Raw genomic sequence first — 25556 nt, forward strand, 5'->3', positions numbered from 1 at the left:
CTGAATGTGAATTAATGAAAAAGAAAATAACATTTTCTCATCAAGACTGCAGTTAGAAAAAAATCAGGACAATGATTGAAAATAGGAACTGTTCCGACCAAATTGGTACGTCTGGTAGCCTTGCATCAATGGTTATAAAACCAAAATTACTAAATATAGTAGACTACAGACTTTTGGAGTCTGCCTCTCTCCAGAAACAACCAATTCATTCATTTATACAAGAAAATCGAAATTCTTCCACAATCTGAAAAATCGTCCATGTTATTTTCGTAGGTTTTTATAGGTTCTCATCTTTGGACGACACCGGAAAGTCGAAACGTGCTTGACTGGTGCACCGTTGTTTATCTATGGGTGTACCAACGAGTGCACTGGTGGATTCTGGAAAGCGCCCTACGAAACGTGCCCATCATCATATTTATACCAGCGACTTCATCTTCTGCAATTTGAGGTCCTACCGTCGATCGACAAAGCACCGAAAACATCACAAATCTCAGTCGTCAACTTGCACATCTTTAGGTTCAAAGTCAGGTGGTGTGTGGTGTATTCCTTTCTTCCGATTAAAATTATTGCCAGATAATTCTTGAACAACAAAGGATCTGCAATAATATCAATATCCCCTCCCACCTTCTCATGTGCACGCTTTGTTTTTAACAATAGTCAATTATGACGTAACCAATTGTTATAAATTTCTGTTAAAGCAATACAGTTATAGATGACGCGTTTACTTGGGTGGGGATAAACAGCGGGCCAGTTGTTTTCATCCAATCACACTCAACCTTCAGCCAATGGGCGCAGCTGTCATTCTGCTCGTCTACTCCACGTGGTCTCTCAGTCACGTGACTGCGGATACGCTGTTGCCGTACTTTGCAACTTCAATGTGGAGACCGTGGGAAAGGGGAGGGACAAGGTGGCGTAGAGAAGATGTGTGGCAACACAGTGCCGCGAATGTGATTGTTGCAGCTGGTGGGAGCGCTCCGTGGACTTCAAAGCCAGCCGGTCGTTAACGTAGCTAGCGTGTCGCCTATACCTGCATCTATCCCATGGTCATACAAAATACAAATTTCCTCAGTTTTGAATAGTTTAGGATTTGGACTGACGATTTTACAGTGCGAGTTGAGAAAACTGAAATATTTCTTTGGACTGCTAATTTATGTGTACGTGTGTTATTGTGACAGAATATATGTTATTTGCCGCAGCCAGTGGCGTACGCAGAAGGGGGCTGATGGGGCTACAGCCCTTTCCGAAATTTTGAGAAAATCAATACTTTCAAATAAAATAATTGAAAGACTCGGGGAGGGGGAGCGGAGTGGTAAATGCAAAATCTCCATAAAATGGCCCCCAATTGCAATTCTTGAGTAGAAAGTTCTAAAAATACGAAATATTTTATCATGTATGCAGCTCCCTTACAAAAGAGCAAACTATCAATCTTTACAATTTCAGCCCCTCCCGGAAAAAAATCCTGTGTACGCCAGTGGTCGCAGCTATCTATGCATTACTTCGTGATTTTCTTCAGTCACTCCAGGTGAATGCTATGATTGTGTCTTTCTTGCTTCTTTCCCTTCATCTTGCACGGATTGTCCACTGCCTAGGTTGATGGCCTTCTTACTTTATATTGTCTTTTAAGTGGCTATTTTAATGATCACTGGTGGCAAATCCGTTACGAAAGCAGGCCCGTAGCTAGAATTGATCTCCATGGGGGTGTCACAGGTTTATAGGGGGGCTTTGTAAACCAAGCCCATTTTTCAAAAGTTTAACGCAGGGAACGTCGTTAAGGGGGGCACCAGGGGGCACTGGCCCCGGCAAACGTCCACGTGGCCCCGGGAAACTGTTCTGTATGTATTTGCTGGAAATTTTACTTTGATGACAAATATTGCAAAATAATTCTTCAGCAAATTTTGCTTGCAGTTTGAAACACTTCTTCAATTTTCAGTACCACGACCCCAAGCAAGACATTTCTTTCTTATTTCCCTGTTTCTTGCTTGTTGAACACAAATAGATGTATTGAGAGGAGATGCAGTTAATGGTTTTGTGGTCCGCCCCGGTCACTAAAGTCTGGGACCTATTGAAAATGCACTTTTCCTCCCTGCTGCACACCAGATCCAGGATTCCCCCAAAACCCGCACTTTTCCTTTATCTGGCCCTGCACTGGCAACATGGGCACCGAAAGGACGACACAAACAGGAAGATTTAGCTACGGGTGGCTAGAACTTTCTGGGTTAATTATTTTATGGTTCAGAAAAGATATCTCCATGCGTTTCAAATTCCAAGAACAGAATTCTATTGCTTGTCACTTTTTCGGCGCGGGAATGAATGACATAGCGGTTCTTCTCACATGCACTCAACCCTCCTGCTAATGACCTGCCCTGCAAAAGAGGGGAAATGCCACTTTCTGAAAATTCGGAGAAACATCGAATCTGTCGATTCATCTGTTGATTTGGTGGACAATTGATATCTGTCAGATAGTTTGAAGTTGGATTTGTGGTCCGAGCGGTGGTAAACTTCTGTAAACGTGAGAAGATAGAATCGTGAAGTGTTTGTGATCTCGTTTTCCTACATCGCGAGTGAAATGTCGAATGAGAAGCTGCCAGATTGTCTTCCTCTGGAAACAATGGATCAGGATCTACCAAATATCCAAAATATTGGCATTCTAAAAGAGAATCTGAATACCACACAAGATTCTGGGTTCGATTCCCAGGGTGGTTGATCTCATGTATAATGAAGAATAAACCACGTTTCAATTAAGGAAGGAAACTAGATATGTAGCAATTGTTTTTACAGCCGTCTGCATGCTCTATAAGTATTATGTTACAAAATTTGGATATCTTTCTGACTTTCTGTGATTTTTCTTCATTTAGCTACCACCTGCAAATGCGGAAGCTGCTGATGCTTAGGTGGCTAGGTTGGCTAGACATACAAATATAATTAATCCCTAGTCATACAGCGAATAATACTTATAATATAATCATGAGTTATGGAGAAGCATTTTCTGTTTCTGACGAAGGAAAGCGTGGGAGGGAGACCGGCAGTCGGTAGGTAAGCCAAGGTCCTTCAGGGCTGTTGCGCAAAGGATTATTATTATATTTGTTGTGCAGTGGTTAACAAGGTGCATTACGATGACAGGGGTCCTGGGTTCGAATCCTGGACTGTGCGTGTGTGTTCTTTATGATGTCCTCTCATCAATTTCACATCACTCATTGTCAACTTCATCTTCACGATTAGCCAAAAAGTGTCAGAAAAGAGAACCCGGGATCCCTTGATTACAAGGCGGCGAAGCTACCACTGCGTCATCCAGGAGGGCGAGAAAAACTTACAATTAGTCAGTAAAATTAATATTGAGGGACAAGGCCTGCGAAGAGTTCTTTCATTCGGTTGCACGTGGTCATCACATCGAGTCCCATTGTTTCGAGAGCAGAATTTGCTTCTATATCGTTTTCAAGTATACTTCCCAAATTGTCCTCACGATGTTGGAACAGCACAGAAATTTTGGAACTTATTACCCAGGGAAGGGGTTCGGGGGCTGCAGTCCTTTCCCGAAATACTACAAATATCTGATTTGAATAATGTGTAGTAGTAATTAAATTTACTTCATTAACAGGATTAAACATCTTGTGTATGGTTAGTTGAAATATACCAAGAAATTCATCTTCAGCGCATTTACCCTCCCCCCAAACTTTCGCCTTTAGATGGTGGCTGCCGATAAGGGATAAGTCCCTTCCGAAATCAAATTCTGGCTACCGGCCTGACCACCAGGGATCGAACCTTGAACCTTGCAATTGATAGATTAATTGATCTGGTGTTCTAAGTCCACTTTATGCACAGTAAGGCTAATCGGGAGTGGACCTACAGTTTAAAGTGAGATCCGAACTAGTATGTGCCTCCATCGGGAATCGAACCCGGGACCCCTTGTTGAACCTGTCGAACCAAAGACGAGAGGGTAATCATTTGAGCGTGTGGGAACTTTGTTTGATCCAGTGCCATCATATATTCAGTTACCCACACACAAATAAGATTAATTTTAAGAAATTAGACGTGTGCATAAAATTTCTTATCGTCACCATTCTCCAAGTGATCAATCAAATGCCATAGAAAGATAGAAGACTCGGGGCCACCCTATAGAACCGTGTTTAACGCGGTCGTCTTGAACTAAGAGATACCGGATTCGATTCCGGTATAAACTTTATACATGAGATGCCTAGCTTGAACTCATTACGCACACATTTCACATTTGCACTGTCGTCAATACTTGCAAACCTGGTTCCAGCACTTTATATCTAAAACCACGAAAAAGGGTTTTATCTACTTGTCAGTTTTCTTCCAGCAAATTTACAAATCTAAAGACTAATAACATTGTTCTTGGTGTATCAGCCATTAAGCTAATGAGTTCATTCTGTATTTAGTTTCCCGAATAATGGCTGTGGATTTCGCAAGAGTATATCTGTAGACTGTTGGTGGCTACAGAAGAAAATGACGTTCCTTTCCAATTTATTGATTGATTGAGTTGGTGTTTTAAGTCCACAAGGCTAATCGGGACTGGTTCTACAGTATAAAGTGGGATCCGAACCACTATGAGCATCCACCGAGTATCCACAAGGCGACGATGCTACCATGCGCCACCGAGGAGGCCCTTGCTCCTTTTCTTTCAAGACACTATATATATATATATATATATATATATATATATATACACACACACACACACACATACATACATAATGTATGTATAAAGTATAGGCCTATATGGTGTATAAATAGTTTGTTAATTTATAATAGTTTGATAGAAAAATCTTACGTTTGGGCCCCCCCAAACTGATCAACCTAGCTACGTCCCTGGTTTAACGGTATTAAATGAAGGTAAATTGTGTGTGTGTGGGGTAGGGCATTAAGTGACAAAATTTAGAGTTTAGACTATGTGTTCAATTAAAAATGTTAAAACAATATATCTTAGGAATTTGAATGTAATAGGTTTTTAAGACACAGTAAATAAATTTTCGAGCCAGACTTCGCAACCCACCAAATGCCCCCTCTGGACCCAGTAGTGGGTCGTGCCCCATAGGTTGAGAAACAATGCTTTAGAGCAAAATTGTGTGGCGGAGTTAAAATGTTTATCCAGAATTTTTTTCATCTGGAGGGTAAACAGTTTTATAGTAGGTGTATGAATAAATCTAGCATTGAGGTGACAATAAATTAGAGTGAATTACTGACCTAAATCTTTTAACACAGCTCAAATTATAATTAATAATAGAGTACTAGAGTACTACATGAAACCATTTTCGCTATCCTGTATATAAGCAGGCATGCAGCATAGATTTAAGTTTGCCACTGGCATATATACAGGGTTTTCAAAGAGAACTCCCTTGTTCTAAAAAATATTGTTTATTGCAAATTAATAGTAATGTACAGTCAACAGCAAAGATAATGGTAGGCAAATTGTCCACCGCTATTTTAATTACTTTTTAATTCTACATCCTGTGTTGTTTTAAGGAATGAAACTATGTTGGTTCGAAGCAGGCATTGTTCTCTGCTTATTGACATCATTATTTCAATTCATTGTCATTACAATGTGTGATACAGACCGAATTAAAATGGTGGTGAACAATTCGCCTACTGTTTCTTTCGCCGTTGGGTGTACAATGTAAGGTACAGTGGGATACATGAGTATTACCATGCAAATCGTCCATGACTATTTTCATTAATTTCCTCTTACATCCTGTGTGTTTTTAAGCAATGGATTTTTATGTATGCTGGTGCAGAAGTTGTCAACAGCTTGTTTTGAGTTTCTTTTTAATTCTTGAAGCTCTTATTGGGTCAAATAAAGTGCACAAACATGGTGGACAATTTGCACAGTAATACTCATGGATCCCACAGTACATGTGTAGAAAAAAATGGAAAGATTTTTCTTTTTAGACAAGTGGCGGATGCTCTATGTGACTTTCTTGGGTGACAACAAATAGCAATGTGATATACTAATTCTCCCCAAATATGGCATAGCATGTCCACCCACGTCAGCACTTGCAAGTGGCATGGCTTTATTCGTAGATACCTTCGGACAATTCTCCAGACAGTCGAGGCTCTCGAATTGCCCCATATGTTGATTTCCGAGGGCTGTGTTGGAAAGCTTTGTGGACCCGACCATAAACTCGTTTGACACTGATGGCAATTACTGGATTTCCCTTTCAACAGACAAGCTGTACCTATGAATTGTTTGTACCACTTAACGAACGTTTTTCTCTGTGGGTAGCTATTATTGATTTCATCCTCCACTGCAGTCATATGGTCATAACAAACTTTGTTCCGGGAATTGCAGGACGCAGAATGGCTTCTCTCCAGATGTCACCATGTTTCATTCCACGCTCCTAGCAGCAATGGTTCTTGGACAATTCAAATAAAAACTTGTGAACATCAGGGACAGATGTACACAGTACACCAACACAATGACGAAATTCTCCACAAGTTCCCCACAAGAAGATCATGAAACCAGGGAGTTCTTTTTCAATAACTCTCTTATTTTCTGCTGGAAAATGATACTGGCACATTGCTAAAGTATGGAGTTTGAATGTATGAAATCCTATGGATACTTCTGGCTGACGATCCCATTGGAAATGCAAACCTTAATTCTTAGGAAATAAATATATTTGTGTGGCGAGTACTTTACCAATACTCTACAACATCGCTTGTAGCAAATGCTTTGAAACGTGTTGATGATTCTTCAAGCTAACACATTTTCGCTGCAAATTGTGAATTCTTTAATTTTCACTCATTACACAGCACTTTGCAAGGTGTTATATTTTATTTGCATAAACTATTTGTAATTATGCCCTTTTGTGTTCAAACTTGACCGTGATTTCCTCCAGGTGTACCACGAGTGAGTGCAGTGTTTGCAACCTCACAACAGTTTCTCTGATTCCAATTTTAACATGCCGAATCGCAAGTGTTCTCTTAAATTAGTCCTCATACTTGAGTTTTCCGTATTGTTCTCTATTCATATGTTGAGCAATTATAGGTTCAGACTTCATGTTATAAACAATAATGTAAATCTTACACCAGAGGGTTTCTCGCCTAATAGAGGGACCTTCAGTAAAGTTGGCTACTCTCTGCTGTTTCTCAAGAGCTATGTTGCCAAATTAATTATTTCTGGACTTAAAAACTTTTAGAGCGGTCAAGTAACATTTGGAGAAGTGTACATACGGGGATGTGGAGATAAGACCCCACACATGCACTCTCACACTCAGAATTGTACAACTTACATGCAAATCCCCAAATTAATCATTGTTGCATTAGACCTAATGGCCATATCACATCAATACATTTAATTTTTGATCAATGGATTCAGAGCTGAATCCATTGCTAAAGGGATATAACAATCCTTTCATTCTACCTCAAAAAAGGTACTAGTTAGACTGGTTAGTTTCATGGAATGGAAGATATCGCAGCCCACCTCTTCCACCACACGTAGGTGCCGATGAATGCGACAAATTTTAGGAATTGTGGGTAATTGTAGTCTGCTATAGGCATCTGACATAAGACTGCTCTAGGTTGTACGATTTTACATGGATATTCTATCATGCTTTGTTTTATTTAATAGTCATCCATCTTCATTGCCACTCTTACCTTTTTGGAAAAGTTAGAGATGAGTGTCCTTTAATAACTAAATACATGTTAAGTTTTTTGTGTTCAATCTATTATGTATTTCTTCAGTCATGATCTATTTCTATTAACAAAGTTAACAATAACTTGAGAAGACAGAAAAACAATGGAAAATGCATACATGTAAATATTGCTTCTGAAAACTGGTCATTGCCTCTGCCGAGCGATAAACTCCTATGCTTTTGACCAACAACTCGAGGCATGTAGCAGAAGCGCAGAAGCTCTGGGGAATGCTTGCTGTGTTGTGTGAGAAGAGACTAACATCTCCCACTTTAAAATTTAGATCCAGTCCAGATTAGCCTATCTGTGTACAAAGTGGACTTAAGAACTCAAACACATCAATATTTACATTTGCTTGTTCAAATATTTCACTCAAGTCAGTTACATCTATGTGCATATGGAGGAGCTGTTCAATTGTCAGTTCAGTTCCCTTATCAATTATCATTCAGTGATATCAAGGGCCCTCTGGACCAGAGATGTCCAGCCTCTGCCTCGGCCTCCAGGAGCCTTGCGAGGCTGAGGCCGAGATGGAGTTCGGGGGCTCAAGCCGTGCGAGGCTGGAGGTTGGGCCTCGCAAGCAAATCAAATGAACAGCTCTCCATACACGATAGCAGAATCTGATCTGCATCTCGCTTCCAATGGAATTTTAAAGAAGTTCGGACTTAGTGAAACTGTATGTGTCTTTCAGAAAGGAAGCCCGTCTTCTACCAGTTGTTGATATGGGCCATGCCAGAGGTGATTTCTGGCCTCGAGGGTAGGTTGCGTTCCTTTATTTGGCATCTCACTTGGGTCTCTGTGGCATAGGATGTAGTCTGTTCCTTTTTCTGTTTTACTTTTGTCAGGTGTTATTTCGAGTGAATTCTGGACTATCTAGAAACCACATCCAGAAATTGTACAGTCGTTGTAGCGTGCCTCCTGGAAAGGAAAGTATGCTCCTGTTCACCACCTCTGCTAGGAAACGCGAGGACAGCAGGCTATAACTGAGTGAGGCTGAGTTGGAGTTCGGAGGCTGAGGCTGACCAACTCGAAGGCCATGCCTCGCGAGGTCAAAGTTAAATGGCCATCTCCTGGACATCACTGTACGTTAATTGAGTATCTCCTCTTATCATTCTTTCCAAAGAAGAAATATTTTCCTCGGCGGTAGGCCACCACTGCTGTTGGTGGTCTTCTGCTACACTTTTCATCTGTTAGAGAGGTGCAAATGTGCTCGTGACAACTGTTTCAGCAACAGCAACTAATGAAAATAACTTTCGTAAAACCCAACTGAAGCTACGCTTAGCAACATTAAATCACCACACTTCCTTCCTTTCTGCAATTTCCGTGACTGGCACATTTCAAAACTTTTATACGGACCTACAGTCCAATATAAAATTTATTGATACCGCTATCCTACTGATTGGATATAAATCTGCAACAAGCTATAAGTTTGTATCTACAAAAATAACAACAAATATGCATAATTTTGCACTAAATTATAGGCTCTCTCTAGATAAATCAGATAAACTGGTCTTGGAATCCACAAAACAGCAGTGATGAGACTCATTACACTGACCATACATCACCCATTAAAAAGCTGCTTGACAGACCTTGGCTCTCAATGGGCTGCTTGTACCATGAGTTTAATTTAGTAGGAGTTGCATCCAAACTAATTGGAGTATACTTAAAGAAACAAGTCATTCAAATTTTTTACATCTATTTTTTTCAATTTATTTATGCTAGACTGTAAAATTACTTTAATATATACAATATGGTTCAAGATATTCAGTGCATTCCAAAGCACAGGGCAGGAATAAGAATATGCAATCGGAAGTAAGAATACAATTCACAAAATGAACATAGTGGTTACAAGAAAGAAAAAAATTACTTGAGCTGCTTGATGAACTTAACATGGAGCATTTGACTTCACTTTTCATAACAATGGTTTATTTTCAAAGCAATCAGCGAATAGAGATTATGGTATTAATTTCCTTCTTCACAAAAAAAATTGATGGCATGCACACCAGGTTTATTTTCTTTATATGTTCAAGAAGCAAAAAAGCAGACATTGAACTGTCTCACATAGCACATTTTGTACTTCAATGCTGAGAATATAAACAACCACTTTTCTTTATGAAAACCTTGCAAAAGAAAAGAGCCATTATTCTCCTAAAATTTAATATTTTTACCTTGCACAAGCATTCTTTTGTTTCTCAGACCATTTCACAAAAAAAAACAAAAACAAAAAAAAACTATTTTTCCATGTTCTGGTTAGAAATTTCTTGTTTTTTTATACTACTGGGGAAATTAAATGAACAAGTTTCCTTCTACAGTACAAAGGAATAATATTACAATTTTTGATACAGTTAAAAGAGCAATAATTTATTAAATAAATATATAATGACAATATACAATATTTCCAACTTGTGTGGGTCCCTAATTAATATTTCTGTTAGTATTCTTGAGAGAAAAGTATTATGAATGCATTTTTAAATAAGTTATTTTTCAAGAGATTGTTAATTATGCACTTGCAAGTTTATTGGCAAGGTTTAAACAATACGGCATCAACGCAAAACAAGCATATTGTAGAAAACATGTCAGATTTAACATAGAACCAACATTTGCTAACATACGTCAGACTTGTCTATTGTAAGTCTCACAAATTCTGTTCGTCATTGTTAATTCTCGGCTGGAAGAAGGAACAGTCTAGTGGCTTGGAGTGTCAAACATTATGCACTATACAAAGGAATCATTAGTAACCAGGACATGTGCAAATTTGTGATTCGCTTATACAAAAGCTGCTAGATACATGCTCTAGTTTTAGCAGGTTTTTTTATTAATTCATGCAGTCAGAATTTTGATTTAACCTTGATATCTATTCATTGAGCTTTATGTCTCTTCTATAGAACTATGATCAAAGATAAACTGGTGCACTTGCTTTTTTTCTTATATATCCCCAAATGCTTTCATTCAAAAACTTCCACTTTTAAAACAAAAATTACATTCCACAACACAACAGTCTTTGACCAAAAAAAAAAATTAAGATAGGCACCTTTATATATATATATCTATATATATTTTCTTTTTCTTTTTGGAAGATTATGAACCTGTTATAACAACAGTTAATGCCCCATGCACACAAACCCTAAAAATACATTCGCACTGTACCTTTCTCGTTCAGTATCAAATCATTTTGCAATATCAGTCAGTTGTTATCATACCAGCTTCAGTCTATTTTATATACACTATGCTGGATATGATAAAAACTTTCTCTCTCTCTTGCTTCCGCACAAAATTTCTGACTGTATACGATTCATAATACAGAAAATCATCGATTATCACCCTCTGGTTCACAATTCAGTCTGAAAAATCCAGTAACAAAGTTTACCACAATTCATTAATGCACACACTATAAAAACTGTTCAATTTATAATTACAGACAGAATAAACATGTGCTTCATGACTCTTCCTGATAACCGCACACTTTAAAGACTTCTTGTTTATAATTTTTAAAAGGACATTGGATTCTTACAATCTGTTTTCTCTCTTTTAAAACCAAATAAAGCTTCATTTTCAATAATATACAAGACCACTATTATCCTCCATGTGTAACCAGAGTATTGAAAACACATTTTTTACACTCTGCCCCACCACAACAATGGAAGAAAAAAAAATGTGTAAGACTAGGTCATCAAATGATTCACCAGACAACCGTTAAGATACCCTGAAAAGCACCAGTGCCAAACAAGGCACTGGTTTAGTTTCTCTTTTATGATCAAACTGTACTTCACTACTTATTTCGTATATGTTAATACATGTATTACACGATGAAATTTTACAAAATACATTTTTTTAATAACTCCCACTTTTCTCAGTTATACGCAATGTCTTTTCGTTTATTTTTTTTTTAAACACGCACTTCATTCTAAAAAAACATGATTAAGTTCGCTCTCACTTTTTGTTTTCTATTTACAAGTGATGTGAGACAAGCTAAAGGCTCCCAGGAGGAAAAGATGTCGAGCTGTTGCTATGGGCGAGGCTCAAGGTGCTGCCAGACAAGCTCTCATCATCCGGGTAAGCTTCTTTGGATGCTTCAGCTATTGCAAGCGCACTGCAAGAAGAAGAAAGTGTCATTACACTCACACAAAAGTAGCCTGTACAGATGGCTACCCTAAGGCACAGATAAAATTCAAGTCATTCCAGGTTTTCAAGGGGATTTTCGAAAAATCCAAGGCAATAACAACGATTAATGTATTTGTTTATTTAGCATAACTTTTCTACCACTTTCCGCTAATCATGACAATTGGATGAGTGATAAATAAATGAGATGACGACTATCACACATGACCAGGCCAGGCCTTGAAGTTTGGTGGCGAGACCAAAAGTCTGCCACTGAGCTAGCAACAACTGTTACAATAAAACTGAAGTTGTATCGTAGCGTTGTACACTGTAGAACGGGGGATCAAACCAATGAGAAGTCCCCTAAATTGTAAATTGCTTGTTTTGCTTCACTCACCTCTCCTCCAGGTAAGCGGTCTCGCAGTTTCCTGTGAAAAAAAACCTTTCTTGGCAAAATCCAGCTACAGGTCTGGGCAAGTTTGGACAAGTCTGTGCAAGAATATGCATGCTATTGAGCAGGGATGTTACGGTATTAACAACTAAACCCAAACAGTTCCTAACAAAAATTCGCGCATAATTCCCAGTTGCTATATATGGTGCTATACCATTTTGAAGCAGTACCAATATGAAGTCAGTATAATAATACTAATAACTGAAAATTGTTTGTGGTAGTAAAGGCCATGTTCTTAATGAGGCAAGTCCAAATGTAAAAGAGTTTTGTTCTCTCAGTGGAGAAAGGGTGAATGGCACTTTCTTTTTTCATAGAGGAGACTGTTATGGGTGTCATTTATCTAGACATGTTCCTTTTGTAGTTAGAAAACAGGGTGTCTACCAAAATAACAAATCGAAAATACTTGACTTTTTCACGACCTATTTTTTCTTGACCTATATTTATTCAGCCCCTCCTTGGGTAAAGTTTGAAATAAGCAATTAAGAAAATTTTATTTAATGAAAAACCCTTACCAAAAGGCCAGTTGAGATGAACACTGCAGCTATGTTTAACAAGAGAATTAGACTTGCTTTATCTATTAATACATCCTAGCCTGCATCTGGCAGACTAGTGAGGTTCTGGCATCTGGACTCGCAGTCAGTGTAATCTTATGTGGGGTTTGTGTTGTCGTCCCTATGTATTTGTGATTGTCCATTCATTCATCTTATCTTACCATCATTCACCCTCATCTTCGCAATTATCCAAAGGGGCAGAAAAGTGAAGTTACATAAACTAATTCAATCAATTAGTCATTGGGATAGCAAAAAATCTTGACCACAAGTATAATTTCTTGACTTGCTAGTTGATTTCTTTAATTTTTTTGACTTTCTTGACTGGAGACACCCTGATTATCATCTTGAGGTATAAATACAACAAATAATCCACACCAATAAGAAGAAAAGTTGGCATTAAAAATGATAAAGAGTTCTCCAATCTGCATACAATAAATAATTTGAGGCAATTACTGAAGTTATTTTCAAGTGCTTTGAACAACTCTGCACATTTGAGAGTAACTCACGATAGCATGGTAAAAATTACGAGGTGCATCCAGAAAGTAAGTTTCCCTATTTTTTTCCCGTGAAAGTAAACATAATGAGCCGTGTAAATTGCGCATGCGCAGCAGAGCTAAGACGTATCAATCATATGCCAGGCGGACAGATCCCGCCCAGCGCCAATAGCGAGGCAGCAGTGGTCCGAAGTGGAAGCTCGTATTCCTTCTCCCGCCGCATGCCAGTAGCGAGGCAGCAGTGGTCCGAAATGGAAGCTCGTATTCCTTCTCCTGCCGCATGCGAGGTTCGGTCGGTGATAAAGTTCCTGAATGCACAAAGCATTGCGCCAATTGACATTCATCATCAGCTCTGTGAGGTCTATGGGCCGAACATTATGAGTAAGCAGATGGTGCTTCGGTGGTGTCGGCAGTTTTCGGAAGGTCATCAAAGTGTCCATGATTAAGAGCGCAGTGGGCGTCCGTCCCTCATCACTGATGATCTGTTTGAGCTGGTGCGGCAGCGCATCGTAGAGAACCGTCGCTTCACGATTACGGAGTTGAGTAGCCTTTTTCCGCAGATATCGCGATCCGTGTTGCATGAGATTGTCACGCAGCGCCTGCTGTTCAAAAAATTGTGTGCCAGGTGGGTGCCGAAAAACCTGACACCCGAACACAAAATGAAACGTTCAGGAGCAGCACTGACATTCCTGCAACGGTACCATGATGACGGCGATGATTTCCTCGACAGGATCGTCACGGGCGATGATACGTGGATTTCGCACTTCACCCCGGAAACCAAGCAGCAGTCAATGCATTGGCGGCATAGTGGATCTCCGGTCAAGAAGAAATTCAAACAGACGCTGTCGGTACAGAAAGTGATGTGCACCGTGTTTTGGGACAGGAAGGGCATTTTGCTCATTGACTTCCTCCCCAGAGGTGAAACGGTGAACGCTGACCATTACTGTGAAACACTAAGGAAATTGCGACGTGCCATTTAAAACAAGAGGCGGATGCTTACTGCAGGTGTTGTGTTCCTCCATGACAATGCTCGTCCACATACGGCTCAACGCACAGCAGCTGTTTTGACGGAATTTGGCTGGGAGTTTTTTGATCATCCACCTTAAAGTCCTGATCTGGCTCCCAGCGATTTTCAAGTTTTCTTGCACCTCAAGAAATTCCTGTCCTGCGGTGAGCGTTTTGGCAACGATGAAGAGCTGAAGACGTCTGTCACACGCTGGTTCCATTCACAGGCGGCAGAGTTCTACGACAGTGGGATCCAAAAGTTGATACCACGATACGACAAGTGCCTCAATTCTGGTGGTTGCTATGTTGAAAAATAGCTGAACCTTTGTTTTACCTGTTGCCTAAAAAATAGGGAAACTTACTTTCTGGATGCCTCGTATATGAATTTAACTCTGCACCAATATAACGAACATTGTCATAAGTACTATTCTATTGTAAACTTTATATTATATTCGCTTAATTTTAATTTACAGAGGTAAAAAATATAATAGCAGACCTCGATCTGTTTTATTTACGTATTGTTTCATCTAGTACCATGTTTGCTCACATGGTGGCAGTAGTTTTCGGAACCGCTGCAACTACTTGTAATTTTGCTCAATAGATGTCCTTTACTGACCCATAACGTTGAAAGAAGGGATTTTTTTGCATGTTATGGAACAATGAATGACATCAAAGTTTTAATTATTTGCAGTTTAAAATTAAATTTGGCATAACAATTATTATGTCTAGAAAAGACCAATTTATGTTTTAATGTATATATCTTACTTGAAATTACTGGTATAGCATCAATTTGAGGACTGTGCATAAAATCTCGCAGTGTTGGAAAGAAAAGCGAGGAGCAGAAGTTGGATTATTTAACGCAGGAAGGGATCTGGCATGGAAGAATGTACGTAAGATGGAAGATTATCAGGACGACAGCCAGGAATTGAACGACATAGAGTTTATTATAACAGGACGAAATCAGTTTCATGTCACAATTTAAGTACGAAGAATTGGAGATTACGTTTGTGCATGAATATTGACAGGAAAGACGAGTTGTAAGATATTTAGTGAGTTTTGCTTCCGAGTGGTCTGAACTAGTATTTTCTCATGCCGAAAGGATGTAAGTATGCAAATAATCTATATGTAGGCGAGTACCACCTGGTTATACCAGGAATTTGAAAATATGAATCTATATCTTCCGTTTATGCTAGCATGTATGTGATGAGCTTATAGCCCGAGATTGTCTAGACAAAAATAACGTGGTCGTGAACAAAGAACGATTGGCAGCCACCTGCAAAAAAGATCGCTGATCTGTAAATATTAGGGATGGGCCGATATGAAATTTTGGCCGATACCGATAACAGATATTCTACCGATCCGATATAAAGTTAGAAATGGTCCTTGAGAGGTTCATTGATCTCCTTAATAAAAGGGTGTTTCGAGGTGACAACAGTGCAAAAGAAGTTGAATATTTAGACAATTACTTTTTTAGAAAGTAGGGCATGGAGATTATCCATAAAAATTACAAGAAAATGGCAGAATTTTGCACTAAATTATAAGATATTTATCGATATATCGGATCGGTGAAATAATCGGCAATTTTATCGATACACCGATAGACTACTGATTAATCGGTCCCATCCCTAGTAAATATTATTAAAGGTACGGAGAAGGTGCCCAAACTGTTGATAAGATATGAAGTAATCATTGTACTACGAACCGATGTTAGTATCGAGTGAAAATTAGTGACATGGGTCAAGGTCATGTGATGGGTTGTTATCAAAATTTGTAATACTTCACACTTACAGTGCTGGCCTCTAAGTCACTTTCCGTCCCAAGAATGCTGACCATTTCCACTACTTTTTAAAAAATCATCTCTCAAAAACTAAAAAGGTAAAATATATGTTGAAAAGTTTGATTCTTCCTCTTTATTTTGATATATGATATGTTACATTATAATCACATGGCTACCTTGGGGATGTTTCATCATAAATGCTATGAAATATACTAAAAATAAAAAGTTGACAAGATATATGACATGCAGTGGTGGCGATTGGGTCCCAAAACTGAGGGGGGGGGGGGGGGGGCAAGGTGCCAAAACTAGGGGGCTAAGACAGTATATTTCCCTTTGTAAATGTACAGCAAATGACCGTTGAAATAAATTTTGAATTCAACTCCATATATATACGTGATCCGCACACTAGAGAAGTTCGGGAACTCCGTATATATACGTGATTAGTGTTCTTAAAACACTGTTAAAAGGGAAGGGACAGGTCTCCTAGCAAATATCAGCTTTTAAGTTATCACATGGTTTGGTACTAATTTCAGTTCAAATTGTTAATTTTGAAATCAGTCTAATTTTTTTTTCTACTCGCATTGCTATGTGTGGTCTGTAATGGAGTTCTAAGATAGGCAAGGACCTACTATTTTGTACTCAATGATAAGGTATTTGGATCCTCTTTTCAATCAACGAGTAGAATGACAGCATATGGTACATTATAAGATCTCTGTTTGATAAGACGTTTCATGTTGAAAAAACTACCATATGGCCTTATTTTGTTTGCAATTTGCAATTTGAAGGAGGAAAAATGTGAATTTATAACGCTTGTGATTTGGAAAGATTAAATTTTTCTTATTTTGTTTATGGTTCAATAAATAACATGTTTTTGCATCATTGTGTTACGTTATAACCCCAGATATTCATCAGGGTGTAGTTAGTTTGACTATATGTGATCTAATGTCAAAGTTCTCTTACAGAAGGGGGGAACTTAGTTTCACATCCGTCACCAATATATACCAATGCTAGCTAGATACTGTAGGCATTGTGGGATCAACGGTAGCACATGGAGAAATAGTGTATGGTAGCATCGTGTCAGTTTCTGGTTAGTGCTCATATACTGACTTGGGTACCAACATGCAAGCTTAGTCTCCAGAACTCTCAGGGCAAGAATTTTTGGGGAAGGTCTGCTTATGGGTGAGTAACCGTAAAGTTCCTTACATCTCGTGTACTATGACAACTGTTCGAATTCCAGGGGGCATATTTATTAGACTAATTATCCTCTGCCTAGTATTCTTTATAATGTCCGGTTAATGCAAAGTACAACAAAGGGGCTTGTTCATACTAAATAATTGATACTATACGGGGCATATCTGAGGAAGAGGTACATCATTAGTTTATAAGGTTACTTACAGAGTGATCATCTGTTTATTTGACAATGTACAAAAAATAATGAAAGGATTAACTTAAGGTGAAATCTGATTTCTTCCAGCAAGTTATTTAGGGTAACAATAATAAGTTTCAATTTATCGAATTATCAGCAGTGGTCCTCCAGTCATTGCTACTAGCGCTACTGGTGAGATGAAAGACAACTGCATGAAAAGATTTTGGTGAAGTTGTTGGGAGAAAGTTTGATGTTTGAGTTGGGGTTCCTAATGACTCTGTGGAATGTTGGGTCGATCCCTCCACTGATAGTTCGTCTCACCAAAACTACATAAATGTAACTTTCTGATTTTTGCAGCATTTTTTCACCACATGCATATACAGGGGATGGACGAAACTATGGAAACACCTGCGAAGAAAAGCTGGTATGCTGTAGCTAATAAGGTGCAGGACCATCTTTAGCTTCCAAAACGGCCTGCAGTCTCCGAGGAATGCACAAATACAATTCCAGGATGGTGGATAATGGGAACTTGCACCATTCTTCATACAAAACATGGTTACAATTCTCCTCAGTGTCCTTCTGTCTCTGTCACTCAGTGTACATTTCCATGCACGCAGTGTTTATCTGATGATGTCTTTCCGGACACATTATTATGTCATCATGATCTTGGATAGAGTACCTCTCGATACGCCAAATAACATGGCTACTTTTGTAACAGGCGGGCACCAACAATTTGCCCTCTTTGAAACACTGTCAGCTCGGACATGATTCAGTATCAACTTCACTGCACACTATCTACAGGGTCCTATCACAAGGCACAAAACAAAAGAATGTCGCACCTCGTCCGATTTCAAAGACTTCATAAACAACTAAACTCATTTAATTCCGGGAATTACCATGCATAAAATAATTATCCACTTCATTTTGTGGCAAGAATCAATGTTTTTGGTTATTGTCAATGCAAAAATGTAATATCCTACATAGAAGTATTCCAATAGAGCTATAGAATATCAATTTTCCAGAATGTTATTTTAAAATATTCATAATTTCGTACATGAAATAATCTGAATATTAACGTAACTGTTGTTTAATTAAAAAATCCATTTCTGACACACACACCCACATTATGACAATTACATATTTTGTATAACTTCCAGGATTTTTAGACTCCGCAAAACCACCACATGTCATTTTGCACACCTCATGAGATAATTGGCCGATAGCGGTGATTACACCTCAAACCATAGTTTCTGATACCATTCCACTTTATCGTTTCAAGTTAGGTTATGGAAGAACTATAAAAGTTGCTTATATTTTCAACGTATTCTAAAATTTTGAAAAAATTCCGTTTCAAAGAAAAAAACTGGATTAATGTAACTTACTGGAAAATTATGTGAAAACTTTGGTTCAAATAGAAATCAAACCTGGGTCATTGGAATTCCATGCCATTGCTCTAACACTGAGCTATGGAGTAAGTCTTCCTCACATTTAAATCTCTGTTTTAGAATGTCCATTCCAAGTATACAGCAACCTTTCATTGCTATTGCGCACCTGTGGACATGTCATCAAACATTTTCCCCATCTCCTTGCAATTGATTGAGCCACACAATTTGCAATAATCTTCTATATATAGATGTGTGTGTATGTGTATATTTGCGTGTATGTTTGTTCCGGCATAACTCTCGAATGCCTGGAGCGATTTCAACCAAACTTGGTACACGTATCACTTGCAATATGGAAAGAAATACTGTGGGTTTAAGACACCCCTGGCACCCCTAGGGGTGGGGGTGGAAAGGGGGTGACATGTAAAACGACCGATATTAGTGTGGAATCCATAGTTGTCAGGGTCGCTAAGATGAATAGTGACACTCCCAATGCCATTCAACTCCAAGACACCCCTGGCACCCCTAGGGTTGGGTGGGAAGGGGTGACATGTAAAACGACAGATATTAGTGTGGAATCCATAGTTTTCGGGGACGCTGAGATGAATATTGACACTCCCAATGCCGTTCAACTCCAAGTTCATTTTACACTATAGTTAGAATTCATTATATTCCTGTCTAATAGAAGATTGGGATAAATAAATGCCTGGGCAACGCCATGTAATCAGCTAGTTAGTTAATAAAAATGCCAAGCTTTTCAAATATACTATAATTTTGCTGAACAAATGTAACAGGGAATTTTTAACTTTGAGCAGTTCTTAATTTGGGGGGGGGGTATGTGTACTTTTTTTTTAGTAGCTTCCCCCCAAACAAAGCTCCCCTTGGGCAAACCACTGGCTATACACTCTGCCATGCAGTTCTTGTTAAAGTAGAACCTTACTTAAACATTCTTCAGGGGGACTGCAGAACTTATAATTCAGGAAAGAAGATGTATAATCTGGGATAACTGAATTGAATGAAAAATATAGTATGTAGTGATGATACATTCCTACAACCATGTAAAGTTTCATTGAAATCAAATAGATACTTCGTGGCAAAAAAATAACAGTGTATAAAGTGGTAGTTTTGCCAGCTTACGGAACAATACATGGAATTTTGCTTCTAGCGTCAGCCCTATGGATGCTGGACGGAACAAATTTGGAGGGAAGCACAACAAAAGACTACTCTATGAGGATACATAATGCCCATGCTCAATTTTGAAACCCCCACCCTGCCAAAAAAGTTTTGGAATTCAGAAATTTGGCATAATTACATAAAATTTCAAAATTTGTGTCTTGCTCCGCTGCATTATTTAAATGCAGTGGTTGAAATGTTCTAGCCCCTCTACCTTCAATTTATCCCATAGTAACAAAAAAGAAACAAAGGAAAACAACACTTGTTAATAATAGTAGTAACAATGGATATATTGTTCGAGTGTCATATCTTCATATGTATACTAAAGATCAAAGAAAGATATAATTGAAATATTGGGTGGTTTTCAATAATTGGCATGTTAATTCCTGTCCTGCTCTGCTGGTCAACATATCTATCATACATGGTCAAAATACATGGGAATAATACATAGCAAAGTCATGTGGATTTTAAGAATGTTTATATAGCGACCATCCGGATACTAAAGGTTAATGTTTTGTGTTACTGGTATCAGAAAGGTAAAATTGATCAAGCAGGAAAACGTAAAATTTGAGAACAAAAGATAAAGGTTCTTCTGTAAGTAGTTGTTTAAAAAAAAAACATGGGGAGGGAAAGAAAAGCAGTGCACCATACAGAGTGTACAATTGTATAGTTGAACATGCCCTTTCTCCCCAACCACACCACATTCATGCAAGTTTTCACAACTGTAGTAGGGCTTGTTATGTCTATTTTTCTTCCTGCTATACCCCACTAGCACCTTTCAGTACGATGTTACATAGTTTTCAAATTTTTCTTTGTGTACATGTGCAATTTCAGACCTTGCACGATATCCAATAATTAATTGATTTGATTCATTTTCCTTCGCTTTTCTGCTACTTCTGGCTAATCATTAAGATAAGATTTCTAACAAGAATGTTGTTCCATGAATTTTGTTTCAAGGACAATTGAATCGTGTACAGATAACTGGTACCAAAATGTTCGTTGTTATTTTCTTTCCAAATGAATAGCAGTCAACCTGTAACATTACATTTCATAAAGAATTAAACTAAAATCATACACATTCTAGAACTCTCGTTGATGTAGCATGGAAATTCTGCACGGAATGGCTAAAAGAAGCATGTCTACCGTAGTATTTAGTTTCTGAACACACTTCTTACATGCCAACTATAAAAATTACTACAAGCTCACATGATATGGAATAAAATCAAATCAGACACTTCTAAAAACTCACTGGAAGGAGTACAAATGGAAATATTATGTATAATCAAAATGCAGGAATAAAAATAAGTATGTCATAAATACCTACCTTTCAAAAGAGATTATATTCTGTCTTCTGAAAGATGTACATGTGACTTAGCATTAATATATTCCCTGCAACTTAACAGCTAAAACATCTACAACGTAGATTCAGGAAGTTCTCAGAATCACATCACAATATATGGTGATCCTGTTTCAATCAATAAGTACCTGGCAACCTTGCACTGTATTATGGTGTTGGTGAGGAGATAGCAAATCACAGTACAGAGGTAGGTTGTTAAGTGAAGGCTTGTCAATTGCCTGGTGCGGAAAGTTTTTCAGGATACAATTACATATAAATTGTGCAAGTATCTCGAGAAAGATTTGGAAAGATTGTCGCTGGCTATAACGAGCTGGGTGCTTGCGTACAATCTGGAAACAAAATGCAAACTATTGTGTGGGTGATGTTCTGTATTTCCGTGTTGCAAATTCAATTGTTTTTTCTGATTCAACGTTCATTAACAAACGTTACGGCATTGTATCTAAAGATATCCGTTTGGAGGTTACGTACACAGAGGCAATCAATCCATTCTAATCCACTTACAGCGCCAACTGTCTGGTAGCTTCATCAGGCATGTACTGCCTCGTTGCAGGTGGCATTTTTTCTCCCACTCGTACGTGTTGTGGTGTTCTTCTTGTTTCTTTACTGTGGGTATAGTAGTGGCCTTGCATCCACACCACCCACGAGAAGCCAGTACGTGCCTGACAAAGCTACCAGACAGATGGCAAAATTGTACGGTTACAGCATTGTATCTGAAGATATCAATACTATGTGATCAAAAAACCTGCACGGAAGAATGTCCTGTAAGTGGATTAGAAGGTTATGGCATCTGGGATGGAAATGATAGTTGGCCACTGCTTTGTTTCTGGGTGGCAAGAACAAATATGGACCTACCATGCTAAGCAGAACAATGAAGCTGACAGCTTGATCTGCCAATCACCACCAGCACAAAACAACTGGCAGTAGAAAGCACAGCTGGGCAGAAGACTCAAGACAAGAAACACCCACCAGAACCATGAGACAGGTGTATAGGAATTGGAACTAGCACCACCCAAGAACAAACAAAACAGTGACCAACAACCATTTCCATCCACGACACCTTAGCCTTGGTTTTTGAGGGCAGGCTCTTTGGGATTAATCGGAAAAATCAATTAAATTTGCAACATGGATGGAACATCGACTACACAATATTAAAACTGCATTTACCACACCCACCATGAAAATGGAAACTGTTGGAAGGGTATAGACTAAAAAAAAAAAAAAAGAAAGGGCCTTACATTTGACAAGTCTTCAATCAACATTTGAATTTCCCACGACTGGGAGATGTGATGAAGTCCCAACTGTCATGGAGTAGCACAAGTTTTCTGAGATGATGAAGGTTTGCTATACCATTCACATTCTACTACACTGATACAATTCTGGGAACTTTTTGAATCAACCTCATATAATAGATATCTGAAATAAACTTTAAGCCATATAGCACATTAAGTGACAATAAATATGTACCTTAAACAGTGAGAGTACAGGCGTAGATCTAGTTATAATGTGCTGCAACAGGCATTGCAAACTTAATATGATCCAGTCTTCAATACATTTTGTAAACTGCAACAATAGATAAATGTCACCAGTAATATTGTCTGTCTTAACACAATGAAACAATTGTACTTAAATCTGACCAAACTGTCACTTTGATAAATAGTTAAATTTAATTTTACACACACACATATAAGGTTTATATTTGGAAAAAAATGGTGCCAACAACTGAATTTAATATATTATAAAAGTGAACACCAATAAATATTAAAAAGTTCAAATATGTCACCTAAAGCCCAGTCGTGCAGATTCCTCATCGAATTGTTCCAATTCTCGAGCCTGTCGCTCATGAAGAAGACGGATCCTCTCGGAACGTTCTTGCAAGAACTGCTGGATCTCTTCATCCATCTGCAAGAGAACCGAAACCTTGGTCAGAATTCATTTGTGTTAACATGACTATCTCTATGTTGGGTCTTTTTAAGGTATGTTTCTACCTCTTTGCAGTAGCCCCTTTAAGTAAGATGACACACTTGTCTGTCCAGTGCACTGCTCTTGACAAGGGAGGCAAACTATTCCAACTGCCATTCATGAGGGAATAGAACTAACAGTTGGGCTGAAAAGTTCATAGGCTGACTCATAGATGGCGTTACTAGAATTAAATCCATGTGATTTTTACTTAGTACTAACCTTCAAAAGATACGTGTATAAATTTCACAGCTGCCGGATAATTAGTTCGTGAGATATAGCATTGTGAGTGAAGCAGCTTTTGTTATTGTGAAAAAATGGATAAAAAAGAATTTCGTGTGTTAATAAAGCATTGCTTTTTGGCGAAAAAAAATACTGTTGAAGCCAAGGCTTGGCTTGATAAACAATATTCGGACTCTGCACCAGGAAAATCAACCGTTGAGAAGTGGTTTGCTAAATTTAAAGGAGGCGAAATGAGCATCGAAGACGATGCACGCAGTGGACGCCCCAAAGAGGCTGTTACCGACGAAAACATCAAAAAAGTCCACAAAATAATTTTAAATGATTGTAAAGTGAAGTTGATCGATATAGCTGAGACTTTAAAAATTTCAAAGGAACGTGTTGGACATATTGTGCATGAATATTTGAACATGCGAAAGCTGTGTGCAAAATGGGTGCCGCGCGTGCTCACAATCGATCAAAAGCAACAACGTTTTGATGATTCGGAGCAATGTTTAGCGATATTCAACCGTAATAAACACGAATTTTTCCGTCGATATATTACAATGGATGAAACATGGCTCCATAACTACACTCCAGAGTCCAATCGACAGTCAGCCGAGTGGACTGCACGTGATGAACCGAATCCAAAGCGTGGAAAGATGCAACAGTCGGCTGGCAAGGTTATGGCATCAGTATTCTGGGATGCGCATGGTATTATATTCATCGATTACCTCAAAAAGGGCCAGACCATCAACAGCGATTATTACATAGCGTTGTTGGAGCGTTTAAAGGATGAAATCACGAAAAAACGGCCCCATTTGAAGAAGAAAAAAGTGCTGTTTCATCAAGACAATGCACCGTGTCACAAATCAATGAAAACGATGGCAAAATTATATGAATTAGACTACGAATTGCTTCCCCATCCACCATATTCTCCAGATCTGGCCCCCAGTGACTTTTTCCTGTTTGCAGACCTTAAAAGAATGCTCGCTGGAAAGAAATTTAGCACTGATGAAGAGGTAATCGCCGAAACTGAGGCCTATTTTGAAGCTAAAGAGAAATCGTTCTATAAAAATGGCATCGACAAATTGTATGACCGCTATAATCGTTGTATCGCCCTCAAAGGCAACTATATTGAATAATAAAATCGAATTTTGTCAAAAAAATATTTTTTACTATGTTAGCCTACGAACTTTTCAGCCCAACTGTTACTTGCTCATTGATATTTCCAAATACAAAACCAAATTCCCTGGCTTTTCTAGATACTAACTTTTCAGACTACTTTATAATGAAAAAAAGAAAGTCTTCTGATGATTGAAATAGTGGACAAACTGAATTTAAAAGAAACAATAATAAAAGTGGAAGTTAAGCACTTACGTGGGCATATCAAAAAGTAAGTTACACCAAACTCGTGTTCCTGTACTAAAAATGAACTGAACACATCCTACAATAGTGTGTGTGCACCATCAGTTGAGTTATGGTAAACTGTGATCTCACTGGGTGCCACGCTTGTTAACCGATGAGCACAAAATTAAACTCAATTGAAATTGAACGAAATTTTTACACAGAAGGAATCAAAAAAAATGGTCACAGAATTCGAAAAGTGCTTGGAGTACCTTGGTGACCATGTCAAAAAATGCTAAATGTTCATTATGTTTTTGTCCAGTGTTTTTTTTCTTTATAAGGTGTTTTGTTTGTATTATACAGGGGGTGTAACTTACTTTTTGATTTACCCTAATACATTATTTATTCACAATCAAATTTATTCAACATGGTTGAAGACATCGCAGGATCAAAAAAGGGTCAATAGACTCAATCTCATTGTTTTTTGACAGAGGGGGGATTAAAATTATTGCTGAGGGGACCAACTGCTTGCTATGCATAACATTAGATTCATGGTAGCCCTCGTACTCTGCAGTCATGTGCTAGGGATAGAGGACCAGCGTCGGGGGATGGCATTTACCTCTTATTCAGGTTACAGAAAGAAACTGCAATAACATGAGCCAATGTTTTATGGGTTAATTGCATCACTGAGTATGATTGATGAACTGAATAATTACATGAAGTCTTCAAGGATTTGAAC

The 25556-nt window shown here is 38.4% G+C and overlaps 1 protein-coding gene across 5 annotated transcripts in view; it reads right to left on the reverse strand.

Annotated features, from left to right (window-relative positions):
- Window positions 1-9326: 9326 nt before the first annotated feature.
- Window positions 9327-25556, reverse strand: part of Tao (Serine/threonine-protein kinase Tao) — a 69769-nt gene continuing 53539 nt past the window's right edge. For 4 of the 5 annotated variants that reach the window (XM_083140317.1, XM_083140314.1, XM_083140315.1 and 1 more), the window contains exons 16-17: window positions 23076-23194; window positions 9327-11731 (exon numbers count right to left, since the gene is read on the reverse strand). In XM_083140317.1, the coding sequence (XP_082996443.1) occupies window positions 11611-11731; window positions 23076-23194 (240 nt within the window). In that variant the 3' untranslated portion in view covers window positions 9327-11610. Of the gene's footprint in view, window positions 11732-22759; window positions 22856-23075; window positions 23195-25556 lie in introns of all 5 variants that reach the window. The other variant, XR_014443712.1, reaches the window with a different exon arrangement.

This window comes from Lepisma saccharinum, chromosome 18 (assembly GCF_977018435.1).
Source record: "Lepisma saccharinum chromosome 18, izLepSacc3.1, whole genome shotgun sequence".
Taxonomy (NCBI): domain Eukaryota; kingdom Metazoa; phylum Arthropoda; class Insecta; order Zygentoma; family Lepismatidae; genus Lepisma; species Lepisma saccharinum.